This window comes from Gymnodraco acuticeps, unplaced genomic scaffold (genome assembly GCF_902827175.1).
Source record: "Gymnodraco acuticeps unplaced genomic scaffold, fGymAcu1.1, whole genome shotgun sequence".
In the NCBI taxonomy this organism is placed as follows: domain Eukaryota; kingdom Metazoa; phylum Chordata; class Actinopteri; order Perciformes; family Bathydraconidae; genus Gymnodraco; species Gymnodraco acuticeps.
In genome coordinates, this window is record NW_022989752.1 from 371,752 (window position 1) to 390,861 (window position 19,110).

Below are 19,110 nucleotides of genomic sequence, written 5' to 3' on the forward strand. Positions count from 1 at the left end.
TCACGCCAAACGTATACGTCTAATTACCCAGGTGTTGAGGGGGGGGGCATCGGGCCATGAAAGTGGGGAAGAGACGGCGAACCACAGAAGTGATAGAGAGATAGCGGGCCATAAAAGGGATAGGGAAACAGCAAGCCATGAAACTGGGGGGTTTTACAATGGAGCAGGAGGCCAGGGTCGTAAAGACAGCTCTCAGGAAGAGGAAGACAGCAGGAGGGCGAGGTGCAAAGTTAAGCAGATATCTCTGACGGGAACAATAGGTGAACTAGTGGAAGTAGATCAGGTTCTTTCAATGCCCCGTAACAGATTAAGGTCTCACCACACCGCAGAAGACCCCACCAAGCATGCTTTTATTTATCCAGTATTACAGGCGCCTTTAGTGGCCGCGCAAAACGGAAAGACGGCTTATCATCCTTTCACACTAGGGGACATACATGCGCTGATCGATAAAATGCCGTTGCCTACTGAGGGAGGGAGACATTGGATGCGAAGGTTTGCGGACATGGCTGTAGGACAGACTATCTGTCTGGGAGATTTCAGGAGAATACTAGCACAACAGACTTCCTATTATGAGGTAGAAAGAGTTGAGGATAGATCAGGAACATCGACAATGAAAGATGACGTGCCTATTTCCTTTGACGATGTTCACAGCAAGCTGGGCAAAGCAATGAGAGAGCATTTCCCACAGACAGGGGGAGGTTACGGATCACTGTCATTTACATTTACACCTGGAGAGGCTGCAGCAACCATGTTGCTCAGGGCACGCCAACAATACACAATGGCAACTGACTACAGTCCAGATAATAATGACCAACATATACAGATGTTCCGTAAAGCAGTGCTTGCAGCAGTGCCGAAAGAAATTAAAAGTCTGATGGAGGACAATCGAGAGGTAGATCAGTTAAACACACAGACGTGGGAACGTCATTTAGCCCATCATTTGAGTAAATTCAACAAACAACATACAGAGGTTAAAACTGAGGAAGAGGAGTTGAAGGTGCAGTTACTGCGAACGCAGCTGGAAATAGCCCGGAAAACAGTTCAGAATGACAAAAAGAATGCCAAACAGTTGATTGTTCACCCAGTAGCGCCGGCCGCGCAGCCACAGGGGCAGCAAAACCCAAAAGGGGGCCTTTCCAACCAGGGTCCGCCCTATAGTCAGCCCCAATTTGGCTACAATAATAGCTCTTGGCGACAGAGGGGCGGGTTCAGAGGAGGGGTCAGAGGTCGAGGTGGCTTTGGGATGACTCCTAGATTGGAATACGTGAAGGTGTGTTTCATTTGCGGACAGCCAGATCACTGGTTCAAGCAGTGCCCACATGGAGCCCCACCTGGAAGGGGGCGGGCTAAAGGGGGGAACGGATCGGAGAGACCATATATCCAGACACCCCAGGAGGCTGTCCCATTGCCGCAACAACCAAACCAGGGTCACATTGCCCCTAATGCTATGGCCGCCCCCTATGGCCAGTTTGTCCTGTATGAGGGGGAATACTACGAAGAATGAAGACGCCCAGGGAACCCTGGATGTACGGGCCTGGCGGATCCATACATTAATATGACTGTTAAAGACTCAAACCTACCATTCCTTGTTGATTCAGGAGCAAGATATTCCACCATCAATTCTCCCGTCTTCAAGGCGTCCAAAACATCTACAACAGTCTCAGTCATAGGGTTTTCGGGAAAAATAGAGAAAATACCGCTTTCCACGCTGTTATCCACCAAGATAGCAGGACAGACATTCTTACACCAGTATATTCTTGCACCAAAAAGCCCGGCTAACCTCATGGGTAGGGATATTCTGATCAAAGCGAATGCCTCCATCCTCTGTTCCCCGGATGGACTGATAATATCATTCCCAAATGGCACAACCATCAATTGTTCGTTATCTACCATAAAATCAGGTTCTCAGATGATGTTGGCCCAGTCCACTGAGGCAGAAGCAACCCAACATGCCACTATATTCTGGGGACTGTTGGACCGACCTCGGGACAACACACCTGGACTGTATTCCATTTTTCAACAATGGAAGCCATGGATTAACCTCCTCAGGCCTTATGGCCCCCCTCCAGACCCCCTCCACCTGACGCTGAATTATGATAGAAGAGACGACCTAAGTTATGAATATGAGTATGATAATGAGGTGTCTATGGCCGTGTGGGACGTTACCACGACAAATCTCTTTGTGGGACAGGCGGGTGTGGCTGCGTCGGTTGAGCTCTCTGATGAACAACTGTATTGGTACCGTTTGTCTGCTGAGTCCACACCACACATTACATTAGCTATCAGAAAGGGTTATGAAGCTAAAGAACTTGGTCCCATGGTAAAGACGCTGCTAGAAGTCGAAGATTGGGAACCTACGCAGATCGCAGCACTGACATACTCTCCCTCACACAGAGCGTATCGTCTTAAAATCTACACACAAGAATGCATCCACATGGAAAGACACGAAGTAGATAGACATCATGGTAGGGAAAAAACTGACCATGCATATACAGTTGACATGTTGCGTGATCTCCCGTCTGACCTGTGGGCGTCGCACTCTCATGATGTAGGTTTCTGCTTGAAAGCCACACCAGTAACATTTGAGGTGAGCAGCTCTGTGCCTGTGAGCCGGTCACAATACCCGATCAAGCCACAGGCAAAAGGGGGTGTTGACAAGGCAGTTGAGGGACTGAAGAAAGCAGGGGTGTTAGAACCCTCACAAAGCCTTTGGAATACTCATACTTCCTGTATCAAAATCTAGCGGGGAGTACAGAATGGCTCATGATTTGAGAACCATTAATGCTATTACGACTACAGCTCTGATACCAGTTCCTAACCCCTACACGGCTATCTGTAATGTCTCACCTGAACATACATGGTTCACCTGTATTGACCTAGCCAACGCTTTCTTCTGCATACCTCTGGCAGAGAGTATGAGACCTATTTTTTCTTTTACAATAGGAGGGGAGAAACTACAATACACAAGACTACCACAAGGCTTCAGTTTGTCTCCAGGAATATTCAACAAAGTGCTCAGGGAACAGCTAGAGGGCGTTACATTGCCAGTGGGGGTAGTATTAATACAGTATGTAGACGACCTTCTCATCGCAGCACCTTCTGCAGCCTCTTGTTTGGAGGCCACCAGACATCTACTGGTGCGCCTCCACACATCAGGGTTCAAAGTCTCCAAGAAAAAGCTACAATGCACCCGTAAAGAGGTGACATTTTTGGGCAGAGTGATTTCCCCAGCAGGCACGGGCATGTCAGCAGCGCATCAGGAACACATTTTGAACCACCCGAAACCCAAGACAGTCAAAGACATGTTGTCTTTTTTGGGCCTCACAGGCTACAGCAGACACTACATCCCAGAGTATAACCCAAGAACAGCTGAACTCAGAAAACTCATCAACGAGAAAGGCATGCGCAATCTCACTGCCACACTAGACTGGACACAAGCGGCAGAAGCTGCGTTCATTTCTCTCAAACAATCCATGTCCCAAGTCACGGCTCTTGCCGCTGCATCCTATGCATTACCATTCTTTCTTGATGTTTCTGAAAATGAAGACACAGTAAATGGGATTCTTTTTCAGAAAAAGGGGGGTTGTAGGACAATATTGATGTATGTCAGTGTTACACTGGACAGAGTGGAAAACAGAGAACCTCCCTGCATGAGACACGCGGCAGGTACAGCACGTATCTTAAACAAGATTTCACACATTGTGATGGGCCATCCTTTGATGACAACACACAGCATTGTCTCTTTTGTGAACTCAAGTGCATTCACAATGACTTCAACGAGACAAACAAGGCTGGAGAAAACTCTGACAAAGGCACACATCACATACACACACGAAGGAGTTAACAGCGCAGACACCATAGGTAGCGGAGAGCCCCATAGGTGTGAGGAAAGAATCATTCAAGATGTGAAGCTAAGAATAGATCTCAGAGACGAGCCCATCCCACAGGCAGAAAACCTGTTCACAGACGGCTGTTGTTTTAGACACCCCCAAAACGGCCTCCAAGCAGCCTATGCCGTGGTAAAACAAAAACCTGAGGGAAACTTTGAGGAAGTATCAGCTGGGGAAGTAACAGGGAAAGTATCAGCACAGTTGGCAGAAGTAATGGGAGTCATTGCAGCATTAGAGCTATCAAAAGGAAAGGATGTAAACATCTACACTGATTCAGCATATGTCCACGGCGTAATTCACGTGGAAATGCGACAATGGTTGAGAGCAGGATTTGTAACGTCCACAAATACCCCCATCAAACATGAGAAAGAGATCAAAAGGCTTGCAGAAGCAGTAATGTTGCCCAACAAGTTAGCTTTACTTAAGTGTAAAGGTCACAACGTAGAAAACAACTACTTGGCGTGGGGTAACAATGCAGCGGACAAAGCAGCTAAAGAAAAGGCAGGATATACACCATGGTATCAAATGCTTGTCTTAAAATCCGCTGACTTGCTGCCCGCAATAACAGATGAGACGCTTAAAGAAGCTCAAGAAGCGGGGTCTCCTCAAGACAAAAAACTATGGTCAAACCGGGGAGCTACCAACAAAGAGGGGATATGGTACTCCCCAGATGGGAGACCGGTTATACCCCCAGAGTGGATAAGATCCATGCTTAAAGAAGCACACGGCCCAACGCATTGTGGTAAAACTCAGATGAACAGGCACCTGACCCACTGGTGGCACCCATACCTACCAGACATGATAGCAAATCACCTAGAAGAGTGTGTAATTTGCTTAACCCATAACATCAGAGCCACTGTGAAACCACACCAGGGAAAGTTTCCTTTACCTAAGATGGCAGGAGAAGAAATCATCATTGACTACACTGACATGATTGACAAAGTAAGAGGATTCAGATATTTGTTAGTAGTAGTAGATGGATACACAGGTTGGCCAGAAGCTATCCCTTGCAGAAGAGAAGATGCAGACTCAGTGATCAAATTCCTAGTCACGCATTACATTCCATTACATGGATTTCCTAGGAAAGTGAGGTCAGACAATGGCAGCCATTTCAAGAACCATGACCTACGCACAGTAGAAGAGTCCCTAGGACTAAGACACAGTTTTGGAGCAGTTTATCATCCACAGTCTCAGGGAAAAGTGGAAAGGATGAACCAGAACTTAAAACAAAAACTCAGCAAAGCATGTGAAGAGACGGGCATGAAATGGGTAGACGCATTGCCTCTGGCTCTTATGTCAATCAGGAGCTCCATTAACAAAGGGACAGGTTTCTCTCCATTTGAGCTCACTTATGGTCACCAGTTCCCAGGTCCAGGAGCCCTAAGTGTAGGAAAGGAAGTAGAGGTTCTGAGTTCGAAACCATACTTCCAGCAACTTAAGGGATTAGTGGCAGATTTTTCCACCCAGGTTGCAGAGGCAAAAGGGGGACCCGAGAAACACGAAGCGAACACTGCGGAGTTCGTCTGGCTGAAAGCGATCAGACCCAAGTGGCTGAGACCCAGGTTCTCTGGACCCCATCGGGTGATGCAGAGGACATCTCACGCTGTCCGCTTGGAAGGGAAAGGAGACATCTGGTACCACTGGAATCAGTGCGCAGTGGGGAAACCTCCGGGAAGGACCCTAGACGACATCATCACGGACGTGGTCCGCGCAGAGGAGGAGGAACCAGAGGACAACACTCCTATCACCGACCCAGAAGTCGCCATAAGCGGGCGGGCTGAAGAGGACGTCGAGGAACGGCCCTGAGGGAACGAGGCAGAGCGGGGTGGATCAACGCTTCCAGATGGCGTCTGTCTCCTCCACCGGAGGCTGGCGTGTGAAAGCTGTCATCATCCTCCTCGTGCTGGGCCTGCTGTACCTGTCCAAGGTAGCCCCGCTGTGTGCATCTGGACCCGGTGACAACATTACCTATTGACGCAGCAACCACTGTAAGTTATATTCTTGTTTAATTAGACTTCTCGGTTTCATTTATTCGACTCTGTATAATTGTTACTGTAGCTTAAACGGCTAAATCGCTTTTGAGAGATTTTAAATCTCAGATCTGCTCAGGCGAAACCTGCTTTACAGCTCTCAGCACTCAAGCCTGCATTATTAACATAGGCAGGGCCAGTCTATTAATTGCGTGAAGTAGAACCGCGTGACTCAGTCATCCTTTAGCTCAAAAAGCATTTAAATACCGCATTTAGAAACTGATTAACTCAGTGTGCATCTGGACCCGGTGACAACATTACCTATTGACGCAGCAACCACTGTAAGTTATATTCTTGTTTAATTAGACTTCTCGGTTTCATTTATTCGACTCTGTATAATTGTTACTGTAGCTTAAACGGCTAAATCGCTTTTGAGAGATTTTAAATCTCAGATCTGCTCAGGCGAAACCTGCTTTACAGCTCTCAGCACTCAAGCCTGCATTATTAACATAGGCAGGGACAGTCTATTGTCGCCCATCAGCTGTAGATAGTTAACTAATTAACTTCAGCTGTGAGAACTGAGCAATCAGGCGTCCATTTCGGGTAGCTCCTTCCTGGAGCGTCAGCTTCAGCGGCAGACAGGCTAAGACTGACAAAGACATTAGAGTCCTACAGGAGTAAGACTGACAAAGACATTAGAGTCCTACAGGAGTCACGAGGGAGGCAAAGAGGAGGCAAATCCTACTTTGATTGAGCTAAGTATCGTTGGTGTTTTTAATTTTTAATTTTGTTGTTTAGCCCCTCATGCTATAATCATGTGTATTTTCTCCATTCCTGTTCATGTGTCTTCTCGCAATTATCACTGGCCCCGTGTATCTCGTAATCGATATAACCGGCCTGCTCTCGTCTATCCCACGTGCTCCACTGAGATCCAACATCTAGTTTCAGGTGGCCTGTGGAACTGCCAGTCAGCTGTTCCTAAGGCTGACTTCATCTCTGGCTACACCTCCCTGCAGTCTCTGGATTTCCTTGCTCTCACTGAGACCTGGATTACTCCATCCAACACATCCACCCCAGCAGCTCTCTCCACTGCATATTCCTTCTCCCATACACCCAGACCCACTGGCAGAGGAGGTGGCACTGGTCTCCTGCTCTCTCCCAAATGGAGCTTTTCCCTCTTCAAGCTACCTAACTTTACTCCTTCCACCTTTGAGTTCCATGCCGTCACAGTAACCCATCCTATACAGTTAACCATTGTTGTTCTCTACCGTCCACCAGGCGCCTTGGGGGACTTCTTGGAGGAATTAGATCATCTCCTCTCACACATCCCTGAAACTGGCCCTCCCGCTGTACTTCTCGGAGACTTCAACCTCCAGATGGGGAAGATAGACGAACTAACATCTCTGTTAACCGCCTTTGCTTTCTCACTCTCTCCGTCCCCACCGACTCATAAAGCTGGCAATGTCCTTGATCTCATATTCTCAAGGAACTGCGCTACTTCTAACCTCTCTGTAAACCCGCTCCACACATCCGATCACTTCTTCATTTCATTCTCTCTATCCCTTTCCAAACATAACAAACTAATCTCTTCCCATCCTACACTTGTCCGCCGTAACCTTCGCTCCCTCTCTCCCTCTACCTTTGCCTCGTCGGTGCTCTCAGCCCTCCCTTCCTCTGATTCGTTCCAACTACTGCCTCCAAACTCTGCTGCAGAAACTCTCCTCTCTACTCTCTCATCCACTCTGGACTCGCTCTGTCCTCTGACATCTCGGCAGGCTCGTCAGTCCCCTCCGGCTCCCTGGCTAAATGATGCACTGCGTGCTAATAGAACCGTCCTTAGGGCAGCAGAGCGGAAATGGTGGAAATCCAAACACCGTGACGACCTCCTAACCTATCAAGCTCTCCTCTCCTCTTTCTCTGCTTCGATCTCTCAGGCAAAAAGCACTTTCTTTCAAGATAAGATCCAATCTTCCTATTCCAATCCTAAAAAACTATTTTCCATCTTCTCCACCCTCTTGGACCCTCCAAAAGCTCCTCCCCCCTCCTCACTTCTGTCAAGCGACTTTGTTACCCACTTTGAAAAAAAGGTTAATGATATTCGCTCTTCTTTTTCTGACTCACCTTTACTCACCGCTGGGTCACCAGACCTTCCTTCCACCAACACACTAACCTCCTTTTCCCCTCTCTCTCCAAGTGAGGTTCTTACCCTCATTACCTCTGCCCGCCCTACCACCTGTCCTCTGGACCCTATCCCTTCAAACCTCCTTCAGACTATCGCTCCTGATATTCTACCGTTTCTCACCCATTTCATCAACACTTCTCTAACTTCTGGTCACTTTCCAAACAGTCTCAAGGAGGCAAGAGTAAACCCTCTCCTAAAGAAACCCACTCTCAACCCGTCTGATGTTATAAACTACAGGCCTGTCTCTCTCCTCCCGTTCCTGTCTAAATCACTTGAACGCGCTGTCTTTAAACAACTCTCCTGTTATCTCAATCAGAACAACCTTCTGGATCCGCACCAGTCTGGTTTCAAGGCAGGTCACTCCACAGAAACTGCTCTCATTGCTGTCACGGAGGAACTGCACACTGCCAAAACTGCATCCCTCTCCTCTGTCATCATCCTGTTGGACCTGTCTGCTGCATTCGACACGGTGAATCATCAGATCCTCCTTCGCACTCTCCAAAAACTTGGAGTTTCAGGCTCTGCACTTTCCCTCCTCACCTCATACCTGAAAGACCGTACCTACAGGGTGACTTGGAGAGGGTCTGAGTCCGACCCTTGTCAATTAACTACGGGGGTCCCTCAGGGCTCTGTTCTTGGTCCCCTCCTCTTCTCCTTGTACACAAACTCGCTCGGATCAGTCATTAGCCCGCATGGTTTTTCTTACCACTGCTACGCTGACGACACCCAATTAATTCTGTCCTTTCCCCGCTCAGAGACCCAGGTCGTCGCACGCATCTCTGCTTGTCTAGCTGACATCTCTCAGTGGATGTCTGCTCACCACCTCAAGCTCAACCTTGACAAGACTGAGCTGCTCTTCCTCCCGGGAAAAGATTGTCCAACTCTTGACCTGACAATCAACATCGGCACCTCAGTTGTTTCCCCGACTCAGACTGCAAGGAATCTGGGTGTGACCCTAGATAACAACCTGTCCTTCACTGCAAACATCGCTGCTACAACCCGCTGCTGCAGATACACGCTTTACAACATCAGGAAGATACGTCCCCAGCTGACTCAGAAAGCGACTCAGGTTCTGGTCCAGGCTCTCGTCATCTCACGCCTAGACTACTGCAACTCCCTCCTGGCTGGTCTACCTGCATGTGCCATCCGACCTCTGCAGCTCATCCAGAATGCAGCGGCTCGTCTGGTTTTCAACCTTCCTAAATTCTCCCACACCACTCCGCTCCTCCGCTCCCTTCACTGGCTTCCGGTAACTGCTAGAATCCACTTCAAGACACTGGTACTTGCTTACCGTGCTGCGAATGGATCTGGCCCTTCCTACATCCAGGACATGGTTAAACCGTACACCCCAGCGCGTGCACTACGCTCTGCATCAGCCAAACGACTCGTTGCGCCCTCGCTGCGAGGGGGACCCAAGTTCCCATCGGCGAAAACACGTGGGTTTGCTATCCTGGCTCCAAGATGGTGGAATGAGCTCCCCATTGACATCAGGACGGCAGATAGCTTGCACATCTTCCGGCGCAAACTGAAAACTCATCTCTTTCGACTCCACTTCGAGCGTTAGAACGATTAACGAAGCACTTTTATACTAATAAAGGACTGGATTACCTAAAGCCAGTTGAGTAGCACTTGAAATGTTTAGCTCTATGAAACCTGATGTACTTATATGATTCTGTTTTCTTCAAGGTTGTGTCTTCCTGGTCGAATGTACTTATTGTAAGTCGCTTTGGACAAAAGCGTCAGCTAAATGCAATGTAATGTAATGTAATGTAATGAAGCTGTGACCATTCCAACGACAGGTGGCCCAGACTCTGAGGGCAAAATCACACCAACGGGCCAATCAGTGCCTAGCGACAAAGACAGGTTGTTTCCAATCACCACACTAACATTCAGTACAATGAGAGAGAGCCACAGAGAGAGAAGAAGGAGGAATGCCCCTCTCTCTGCTCACGAACCACAGAAGGTTTCTTTTGACTGCCCAACTGCAATATGTAACTCACCAAACTGTGTTATTACGTACCCTGTGTTTTTAAGCAAGGGTGGCGACTACACGGTGTGGGAAGCGTATCCAGGGACGCAGTATCAGGAGTTCCGGGTCTCGTCAAGGATGGTAAGAATAACACTCAACACCATTGCAAATATGCCCCCAGAACTGTGGTGTAGCACGGCAGAACAGTTAAAATATGAGTCCCAGTGCACGGCACGGAAGCCAGATTACAAAGCTCCCAATTCGGGGGTCACTGGATGTGCATTTATTGAACCAGAGCATGAAACAGATTTTTCTAATTTAGGGGTCGCCGGACACGCCTCTATTAGAACATATATTGAACCATATCATGAAACAGGTTTTCCGGAAAAAGCCCTAATATCCACTCCACCTAAACAAACAGGAGAGGATGTAGATTCTTCAAAAAAGGCCTTAATCGCTCCACTTAAACAAACAGGAGAGAATGTAGATTCTTCAAAAAAGGCCTTAATCGCTCCACCTAAACTAACTAAAACCAATTCGGCAATGAGTTTAATGTTAGACTATGCACATGAACGCAATGTTAGCAACTGTTGGCTGTGCCAAAACATGCCAGAATCCGTACATTCTCCCATGTTTAGCCCAATTCCTTTCACGAAAGCTGACTACGGTTTGGTTAGCTGGAATGACATAGCATCCCGCATTGGAGATGAGGCCGAGGATTGTTACACTCCTTCGTATCCAATAAACTCTGAGAAACCTCTACAATACAAGGGTTTAATCTCGCTCATTGTTGAGACAGTAAATAAAGATTACCTGCCAGAGGGGTTCAAACAGTTGACGGTCCTAAGACTAATATATGTGAAGAAATATATTAACCTAGCTTTTGAATACAGATTCCAATTAGCTCTAGCCCAGACTAATTGCTCGGTTAACTTTACCAGTCCAATATGTACACTGCAACCACACACTCCATCTTTATTGGTTGAGGCTTTGGTAACAGTAGTGCCCTGGTTCGGCTCCAGAACAGTGGACTCAGTTGAGGTTAAAATACATGACTGTTCGCAGCCATTACCCTTAGGTAAGTCCCCTACCCGTGACTGTTCTGTCTATGTTCCCCCAGTTGTAGTACATGAGTGGAAGAATGTGTCCATCTGTTTCCAGAATGAAAGAGGATCTCTTACCTCTCCAGATGTGGGCCACAGCGACTGTAATACCGTAATAAAGGTGCAGTTAGCCAGAACGCCCCTCCCGCAGAGGGTTTACTTAGTTTGTGGGGACCGAGCCTATGGCTGTATGCCTTATGACATTTTCTATGGCACCTGTTACCTGGCCTATCTAATCCCTTTAATCCGTAAAGTGAAGACTGATGAGATTGCAGCTATACTTCCCTCTCTACATAGAAACAGCAGGTCGATTACAGAAGGACAGCGGATGGCTAGTCTATTTTTACCATGGTACGGTATTTATGTTTCTCAGCAGGAAATTGTGGCGTTGTCCAAAGTAGTGGAAAATCACTTAAATGCATCTAACACAGCCATGTTAGCCGAACATAAAGAATTACAGGAGGTTAGGACTGTAGCATTACAAAATCGTATGGCACTGGATCTTTTATTAGCCGCCCAGGGGGGCACATGCAAGGTGATTGGATCTGAGTGTTGTTCTTTCATCTCTGATGCTACACCTGAGGTCATGGATATGGCTCATGATACCGCCAGGGGGATAAAAGAGTTGCATGAAACTCATGGGTTTACCCTTGGGGATTTAACTGGAACTTTTGGATCGTGGGGTGCGGGGTTGGTTAAATTTGCAGTAACCGTTTCAATGTTTATCTTAGTTGTGCTAATTGTGATAATCTGCTTGGTCACTGTAGTTAAACTAGCCATACGAAAGATGACCAAAACCGCCCTCCAGGCTCCACAGAGACTAGTAGGATATTCCACAGTGGATGACTCCGTGTTGATGTACGACGCCCAGCTTTCAGATCCGTGGGGCACAATCACGGCTTCTGCTCCATGGGGACCCCCACAAAATGAATGACAAGTTGATTAAAATTGACACTCAGAATGTAGAAAATGTATATAGATTTTACCTTTTCGGGTTTTTACACTACGCAATAAATGTCTGATTCTTCTTTTTCAGATTTTTAAACAATGTATTTGACTAAAATGAATGTATAGATAAGTGCCTTACTTTTGACTAAAGCGTAGTGAAGTAATGTTAAAGCTTGAAGACACTGCAATTTTGCAGATTACGGATTAATCGAATCACCACTGTGAATGTTATACTTTGAACTGTGAATTTCAACTGGACCTTTACAATCCAGATTTTATACCTCAGGTGGATTGCTAATAATCCTAAATGTTAAATGTGTTTTTACTATAATTGTCTTGAAGCAAATCTTTGAGATGCAAGCTATTTTTAAAGTTTGTAATTTGATGATTAAGGCGGACTAAATGATAAATGATAAAAGAGGTTATTTGGAAACATATATTTTACTATTTTCTTCTATATTTTTTGGTATGTTTATTTTTGTGCTATTGATGGACGATTTGTCTAAACACTGAGGATATATTTTGGTATTTCTACACGGTCATATGAAGTTGATATGTGGAGCCATTCCTGAATGTTTAAATAGTCTGAATCCCAGGTTATAATGTGAGTGTCTTGAAATAGTTGATCTCTTAAAATGAGACCAAAAGGGGGATTTGTAGAGTTATATTTGTATTTATTCATGTTAGCAAACTATGGATAAGCTTAAAATGGGAATAATTTGGGTGGAACTGTGAGCTGGATGTGGGGCCTGTTGTCATGTGTTTTTGAGGACAAAGGAAGGTGAGAGCATGTATTGATTTGCATTCAACTTAGATCTAGAGATAATGGAACTGAGCTACAGTGATTGGGGAAGTCCAAAAGGGCGGATCAGATAAACTAAGATCTGTGGTATTTGTGATCTAATCAAGGAGGTCCAAAGGGAGGATCAGATAACTCCTCCCATTGTTTAATATAAAAACAGAGACACACGCTGTGTTCAGTCTCTTTCCTCTGGCTGGCACACGTGCAGGTAAATTCGGGATCCCAAAGGTAATTTGTATTAAGTTTGTACTGTATTGACTGTATTGCATTGTAATATTACCATTAAAGTAGATATTGTTTACTTGGTAGCTCTGGATTTCTTCCTGTATTAACCAGCTTGATAGGGACGCGCAGAGATTTGAAAAACGGACCAGATATCCCTTTTAATCTCTAACAGGATACCTCTCTCAACACCCATATGAAACAGAACTGTAAACAGATTTTCTTTTTCTTTATGGATATTTTACAAATCACTCCCCTTTTAAACTCTATTCTTGTTTTACTGCCATATAGACTATAATGATCATATGAAGGTGTGCCGTGGAAATAATATTTTGAATAATTTGTGACCAAACCGTTTGAGACCCACTGAGATAACGGCGCATTGACACCAGCCTTTTATAGTCCGGTTGATTCTAACCCTGGTGCGTTTAGCCGCTTGGTGCGGTTCATTTGGGTTGGTGTGAACACAGTCCGAGACCTCTGAAGTGAACTAAACAACCGGACTCTGGTCCGCTAAAATAGGTGGTCTCGGAACGCTTGCTTTCCGAACTCTGGAGCTTTCATTGCTGGTGTGAACGCAGGCCGCACCAAAACATAGGAAGCGTAGTATTTACGTGTCACAAGAACGCGGATGTCTTCAAAAATCTTTAGCGAGTGAGTCTTTCAAGACATCCGCGGTTGTTAATTTAAAGAGTGAAGCAGAATGAAGTGTTGAACAGTGTCATGTAAAGTAAAAATTCTCTGTCAGCTACATAAAAGTATACACCTGTCGTTGGTGAAACGCCCCTCCTTACTGCAGAACGTCTCTCATTATATGTGTTATAATGTTTTTTAACGGACATTGTCTGATAATCATATGCGCGGGCCGCTAGTGTCTGTTGATCTCCAGACCTGTCCTGTTTCTACACGGACCACTATTGCGGTAAGCATGTTATAACTTCCGGTTGTTGTCATCTCCGGGTATCCCGTGTGCCCGTTCTGTTGCTGATAGCTTATTATCTTAACTTAATCGATCGTTTTAAAACTCTTGATCACGGCAACTGCCTGACGTTGTAATCACACGTTACTACAGCTTAAGCACTCACAACTCTCCTTCTCTTAGCGACTGTAACTCCACAGTTGCCTACACTCTTTTCGGGTTTGCTAACGGTAGCTACTTTAGCTTGATAGCTAGCCATGGCTCTTTCCCCACCCTCGGGTGCTATTTCCTGCTCTAACTGTCTCATGTTTGGTTACTTCCCTGCCTCCTTTACTGGTACCGATACATGTGTTAAATGTAGTATAGTTGTTAGGTTGGAGGCGGGAATCATAGCCATAGAAGCCCGGCTCCGCATCTTAGAAAGTAACTCAGCTACAGTAAAGCCCATGTTAGCCGGTGCGGACCGGCAAAAGGTAGCTCCTATTAGCCGTCCCCCGGCAACTCCCGAGCAGCAGGGAGACTGGGTGACTGTTCAGAAGGGGCATAACGCGAAACCCGCAGGTCCCCACCAACCCGTTCACGTATCTAACAGATATTCCCCACTCAGCGAGACACCCGATGAGAAGCCAACTCTGGTTATTGGTAGCTCTATTATGAGACACGTGAAATTAGAGACCGAAGCCTCCACAGTCACATGCATTCCGGGGGCCAGAGCGGGCGACGTTGAGGCGCATCTTAAACTGCTGGCTAAAAATAAACGTAAATACAGTAGGATTGTTATTCACGTCGGTGGTAATGATGTTCGTTTACGCCAATCAGAATGCACCAAACTTAATGTGGAGTCGGTGTGTAGTTATGCTAAAACAATGTCGGACACCGTAATCTTCTCTGGTCCCCTCCCCAATCTGATCAATGATGACATGTATAGCCGCATGTCATCATTTCAGCGCTGGTTGTCTTGGTGGTGCCCAGCAAACAATGTGGGCTTCGTAAATAATTGGACAGCCTTCTGGGGAAAACCTGGTCTGATTAAGAGAGACGGCATTCATCCTACTTTGGAAGGTGCAAATCTCATTTCGGCAAACATTTCAGGGCTTTGTGGACTTAATCCATGACAAACTGGAGTTGAGACCAGGAGGCGGAGTCGCAGTCTTACACGCTTCTCTGCGCTCTCTCCTAGGCAGTCATCCATAGGAATCCCGAACCCAATAAAATACCCAATATTAGCGGTGTGTGTGTCTGCCCAAGGACAAGTTAAGGTAAAACCTAATAGAGGTGTCATACATAATAACCTAATAAAAGTAAATGTAACAACTACTACAGTGCAACAAAACAGGAATATTAAATGTGGTCTCTTAAACATAAGATCTCTAGCATCTAAAGCAATATTGGTAAATGATTTAATATCAGATTATAATATTGATATATGCTGTCTCACTGAAACTTGGTTGAGACATGAAGAATATGTCAGCATAAATGAGGCCACTCCACCCAGCCATATCAATACTCATATTGCCCGAGGCACGGGCCGAGGAGGTGGAGTTGCAGCAATCTTTGACTCAAGTTTACTTATCAATACTAAACCAAAATTAAATTATACCTCCTTTGAAAGTCTTGTTTTTAGTCTTACGCATCCGACCTGGAAAACTTTGCAGCCAATCTTATTTGTTACAGTGTACCGTGCACCAGGTCCTTATTCAGAATTCTTATCTGAATTCTCTGAGTTTTTATCAACTTTGGTTCTTAAAACAGATAAAGTAATTATCGTAGGTGACTTTAATATTCATGTTGACGATGATAAAAATAGCCTTACTGTTGCATTTAACTCTATATTAGATTCTGTTGGTTTTTGTCAGAGTGTAAATAAACCAACCCACTGCTATAATCACACTCTCGACCTTGTTCTGACTTATGGTATTGAAATTGAGCAACTATTAGTCGAACCACATAATCCTGCTTTATCCGACCATTTCTTAGTAACTTTTGAAGTACTGTTACGGGACTACAAAGCATTAGTCAAAAGCTCCTGCAGCAGAAACCTATCTGTTAGTGCTATAGCCAAATTTAAGGAAGAGATTCCACCAATACTTAACTCGATAGCATGTCTGCATGTAAGGGAGGAAACTTATACAAAATGTACACCACCCCAAATTGATCATGTTGTTGATAGTGCTACAGATGCGCTGCGAATAAAATTAGACTCTGTTGCTCCTTTGAAAAAGAAGAAAATAAAACAACATAGATTAGCTCCATGGCATAATGCCCAAACCCACAAAATAAAGCAAAAGTCGAGACAACTTGAAAGGATATGGCGTTCCACTAAACTTGAAGAATCTCGTTTAATTTGGCATATTACTCTCAATGAATATAAGAAAGCACTGCGTAAAGCGAGAGCAGCCTACTACTCTTCATTAATAGATGAGAATAAGAATAATGCAAGATTTCTTTTCAGCACTGTAGCCAGGCTGACAGAGAGCCACAGCTCGATTGAGCCTTCTATTCCCATAGCACTCAGTAGTAATGATTTTATGTGCTTTTTTAATGATAAAATTGTTACTCTTAGAAACAAAATTAATGACCTCTTGCCTTTGACCAGTATAGTGTTATCAACAGCTCCCGGAAACGTAAGTTATAATATTACACTAGATAGTAAACTAGAATGCTTTTCAGCCATAAACCTTGAACAATTAAATTCAATGATTCTCTCTTCTAAACCATCAACGTGTATGTTAGACCCAATTCCAACTAAGCTGTTGAAGGAAGTTGTTCCATTAATTAGCACTTATTTATTAAATATTATGAATATGTCTTTATTATCAGGCTATGTTCCACAATCATTCAAAGTAGCAGTGATAAAACCGCTTCTTAAAAAGCACAACCTCGATCCAGAGGTTTTAGCCAATTATAGACCTATTTCCAATCTTCCGTTCCTCTCAAAAATTCTTGAGAAAGCGGTCGCAAAACAGCTGTGTGATTACTTAAAAAACAATGATTTATTTGAAGATTTTCAGTCTGGCTTTAGAACACATCATAGCACAGAGACAGCTCTGGTTAAAGTCACAAATGACATTCTAATAGCCTCTGACAAGGGACGTGTCTCTATTCTTGTTTTGCTCGATCTCAGTGCTGCATTTGATACTATCGACCATGATATCCTATTGCAAAGACTAGAGCACTTAGTTGGCATACAGGGAACTGCTTTAGACTGGTTTAGGTCCTATCTATCTGAACGCTCTCAGTTTGTACGTGTCAATGATGAATCTTCCACGCAAACCAAAGTTAGCCATGGAGTGCCACAGGGCTCAGTGCTCGGACCTATTTTGTTCACATTATATATGCTTCCGTTAGGCAATATTATAAGGAATCATTCTGTACATTTTCATTGTTATGCGGATGATACTCAACTATATTTATCAATCAAGCCTGATGAAATTAATCATCTAAATAAAATTCAAGACTGCCTTAAGGACTTAAAAACGTGGATGACCTTAAACTTTTTGATGTTAAACACGACCAAAACTGAAGTTATTGTACTTGGCCCGAAGAATCTACGAAACAAATTATCTAAGGATATATTAACCATGGATGGCATTAATTTGGCCTCCAGTGAGACTGTAAGGAATCTTGGTGTTATATTTGATCAGGATTTATCCTTTAACGCCCACATAAAATCAATTTCAAGGACCGCCTACTTCCATCTACGTAACATTGCAAAAATCAGGCATATCTTGCCTCAAAACGATGCAGAGAAACTAGTCCATGCATTTGTTACTTCAAGGCTGGATTATTGTAACTCTTTATTATCAGGGTGTACCAAGAAGTCAGTCAAGTCGCTTCAGCTGATTCAAAATGCTGCAGCTCGTGTACTAACCAGAGTTAGGAAAAGGGACCACATTACTCCTGTTCTGGCTGCCTTACACTGGCTCCCTATAGAACACAGGATAGAATTTAAAATTATTCTTCTCGCCTACAAAGCCCTTAATGGGCAGGCGCCATCTTACCTTAAAGAACTCATTATACCCTACTGTCCTACTAGGGCATTGCGTTCCAAGAATGCAGGGTTGTTGGTTGTTCCTAGAGTCTCTAAAAGTACAATGGGAGCCAGAGCCTTTTCTTATCAAGCTCCACATTTGTGGAATCAGCTTCCAGTTTGTGTTCGGGCGGCAGACACCCTATCCGTTTTTAAGAGTGCGCTTAAGACCTTCCTTTTTGATAAAGCTTATAGTTAGGGCTGATTAGATTCAGCCCCTAGTTTTGCTGATATAGGCTTAGTTTGTCGGGGGACATCTTACTTCTTCCTTCTCTCTGTCTATACCTGTGTACTCTCATGTTCCGATTAACCCAGCTTCCCCAAATGTCTTTCTTTTTGGTGTCTGTATACGCCGGGATCCGGAGTCATGGATGATCCTGCGCTCCTCTGTCCTGGATCTTGAGTCGTGGCTGTGGTCCTGGATCATAGGTCCTGGATGGATATCCTCGTGGATTCATCTTCCTATTATACACACATGCATTTCCAAACATTTGGACTACCTATGTTGCAAATGTATTATCTTTTCAATTTACACACGGCATCTATTGCACGTCTGTCCGTCCTGGGAGAGGGATCCCTCCTCTGTTGCTCTCCCTGAGGTTTCTCCCATTTTTCCCTTTAAACTGTGGGTTTTCTTCGGAAGTTTTTCCTTGTACGATGTGAGGGTCTAAGGACAGAGGGTGTCGTATTGTCATACTGATATTTTGTACAAACTGTAAAGTCCACTGAGACAAATGTAACATTTGTGATATTGGGCTATATAAATAAACATTGATTGATTGATTAACAGCAGCATGAGAATAACCTGCCGAAAGTGCCGATGCTCCATGGCGGAGGCTCCGGTAGAAATTGCCGGGATTTGCGGTTTTACTTACCCCATTAATGTCTCACCAATGGTTGAACAGCATTTCCGTGCACATGACTTGTGTTTAAAGTTTATTGTCCGTTTGACTTTTGCCCGTGTGAACGCAAACCGAACCTTCTGAAAAATGAAACCATGTAACAAACTGTGGTCTGGTGCGCACCAGAGAGCGGACTATTAGGTGTGAATGTAAGACTAAAGTGAACTATCTAA

The 19,110-nt window shown here is 44.9% G+C and overlaps 1 protein-coding gene across 1 annotated transcript; it reads left to right on the forward strand.

Annotated features, from left to right (window-relative positions):
• The first annotated feature begins 273 nt into the window (after window positions 1-273).
• Window positions 274-13,165, forward strand: LOC117542623. Its single transcript, XM_034210410.1, is given in 3 exon segments — window positions 274-2,718; window positions 2,720-5,878; window positions 9,842-13,165. Coding segments are annotated over 2 exon segments (4,140 nt in total). The 5' UTR covers window positions 274-1,555; the 3' UTR covers window positions 5,697-5,878; window positions 9,842-13,165.
• Window positions 13,166-19,110: the final 5,945 nt, after the last annotated feature.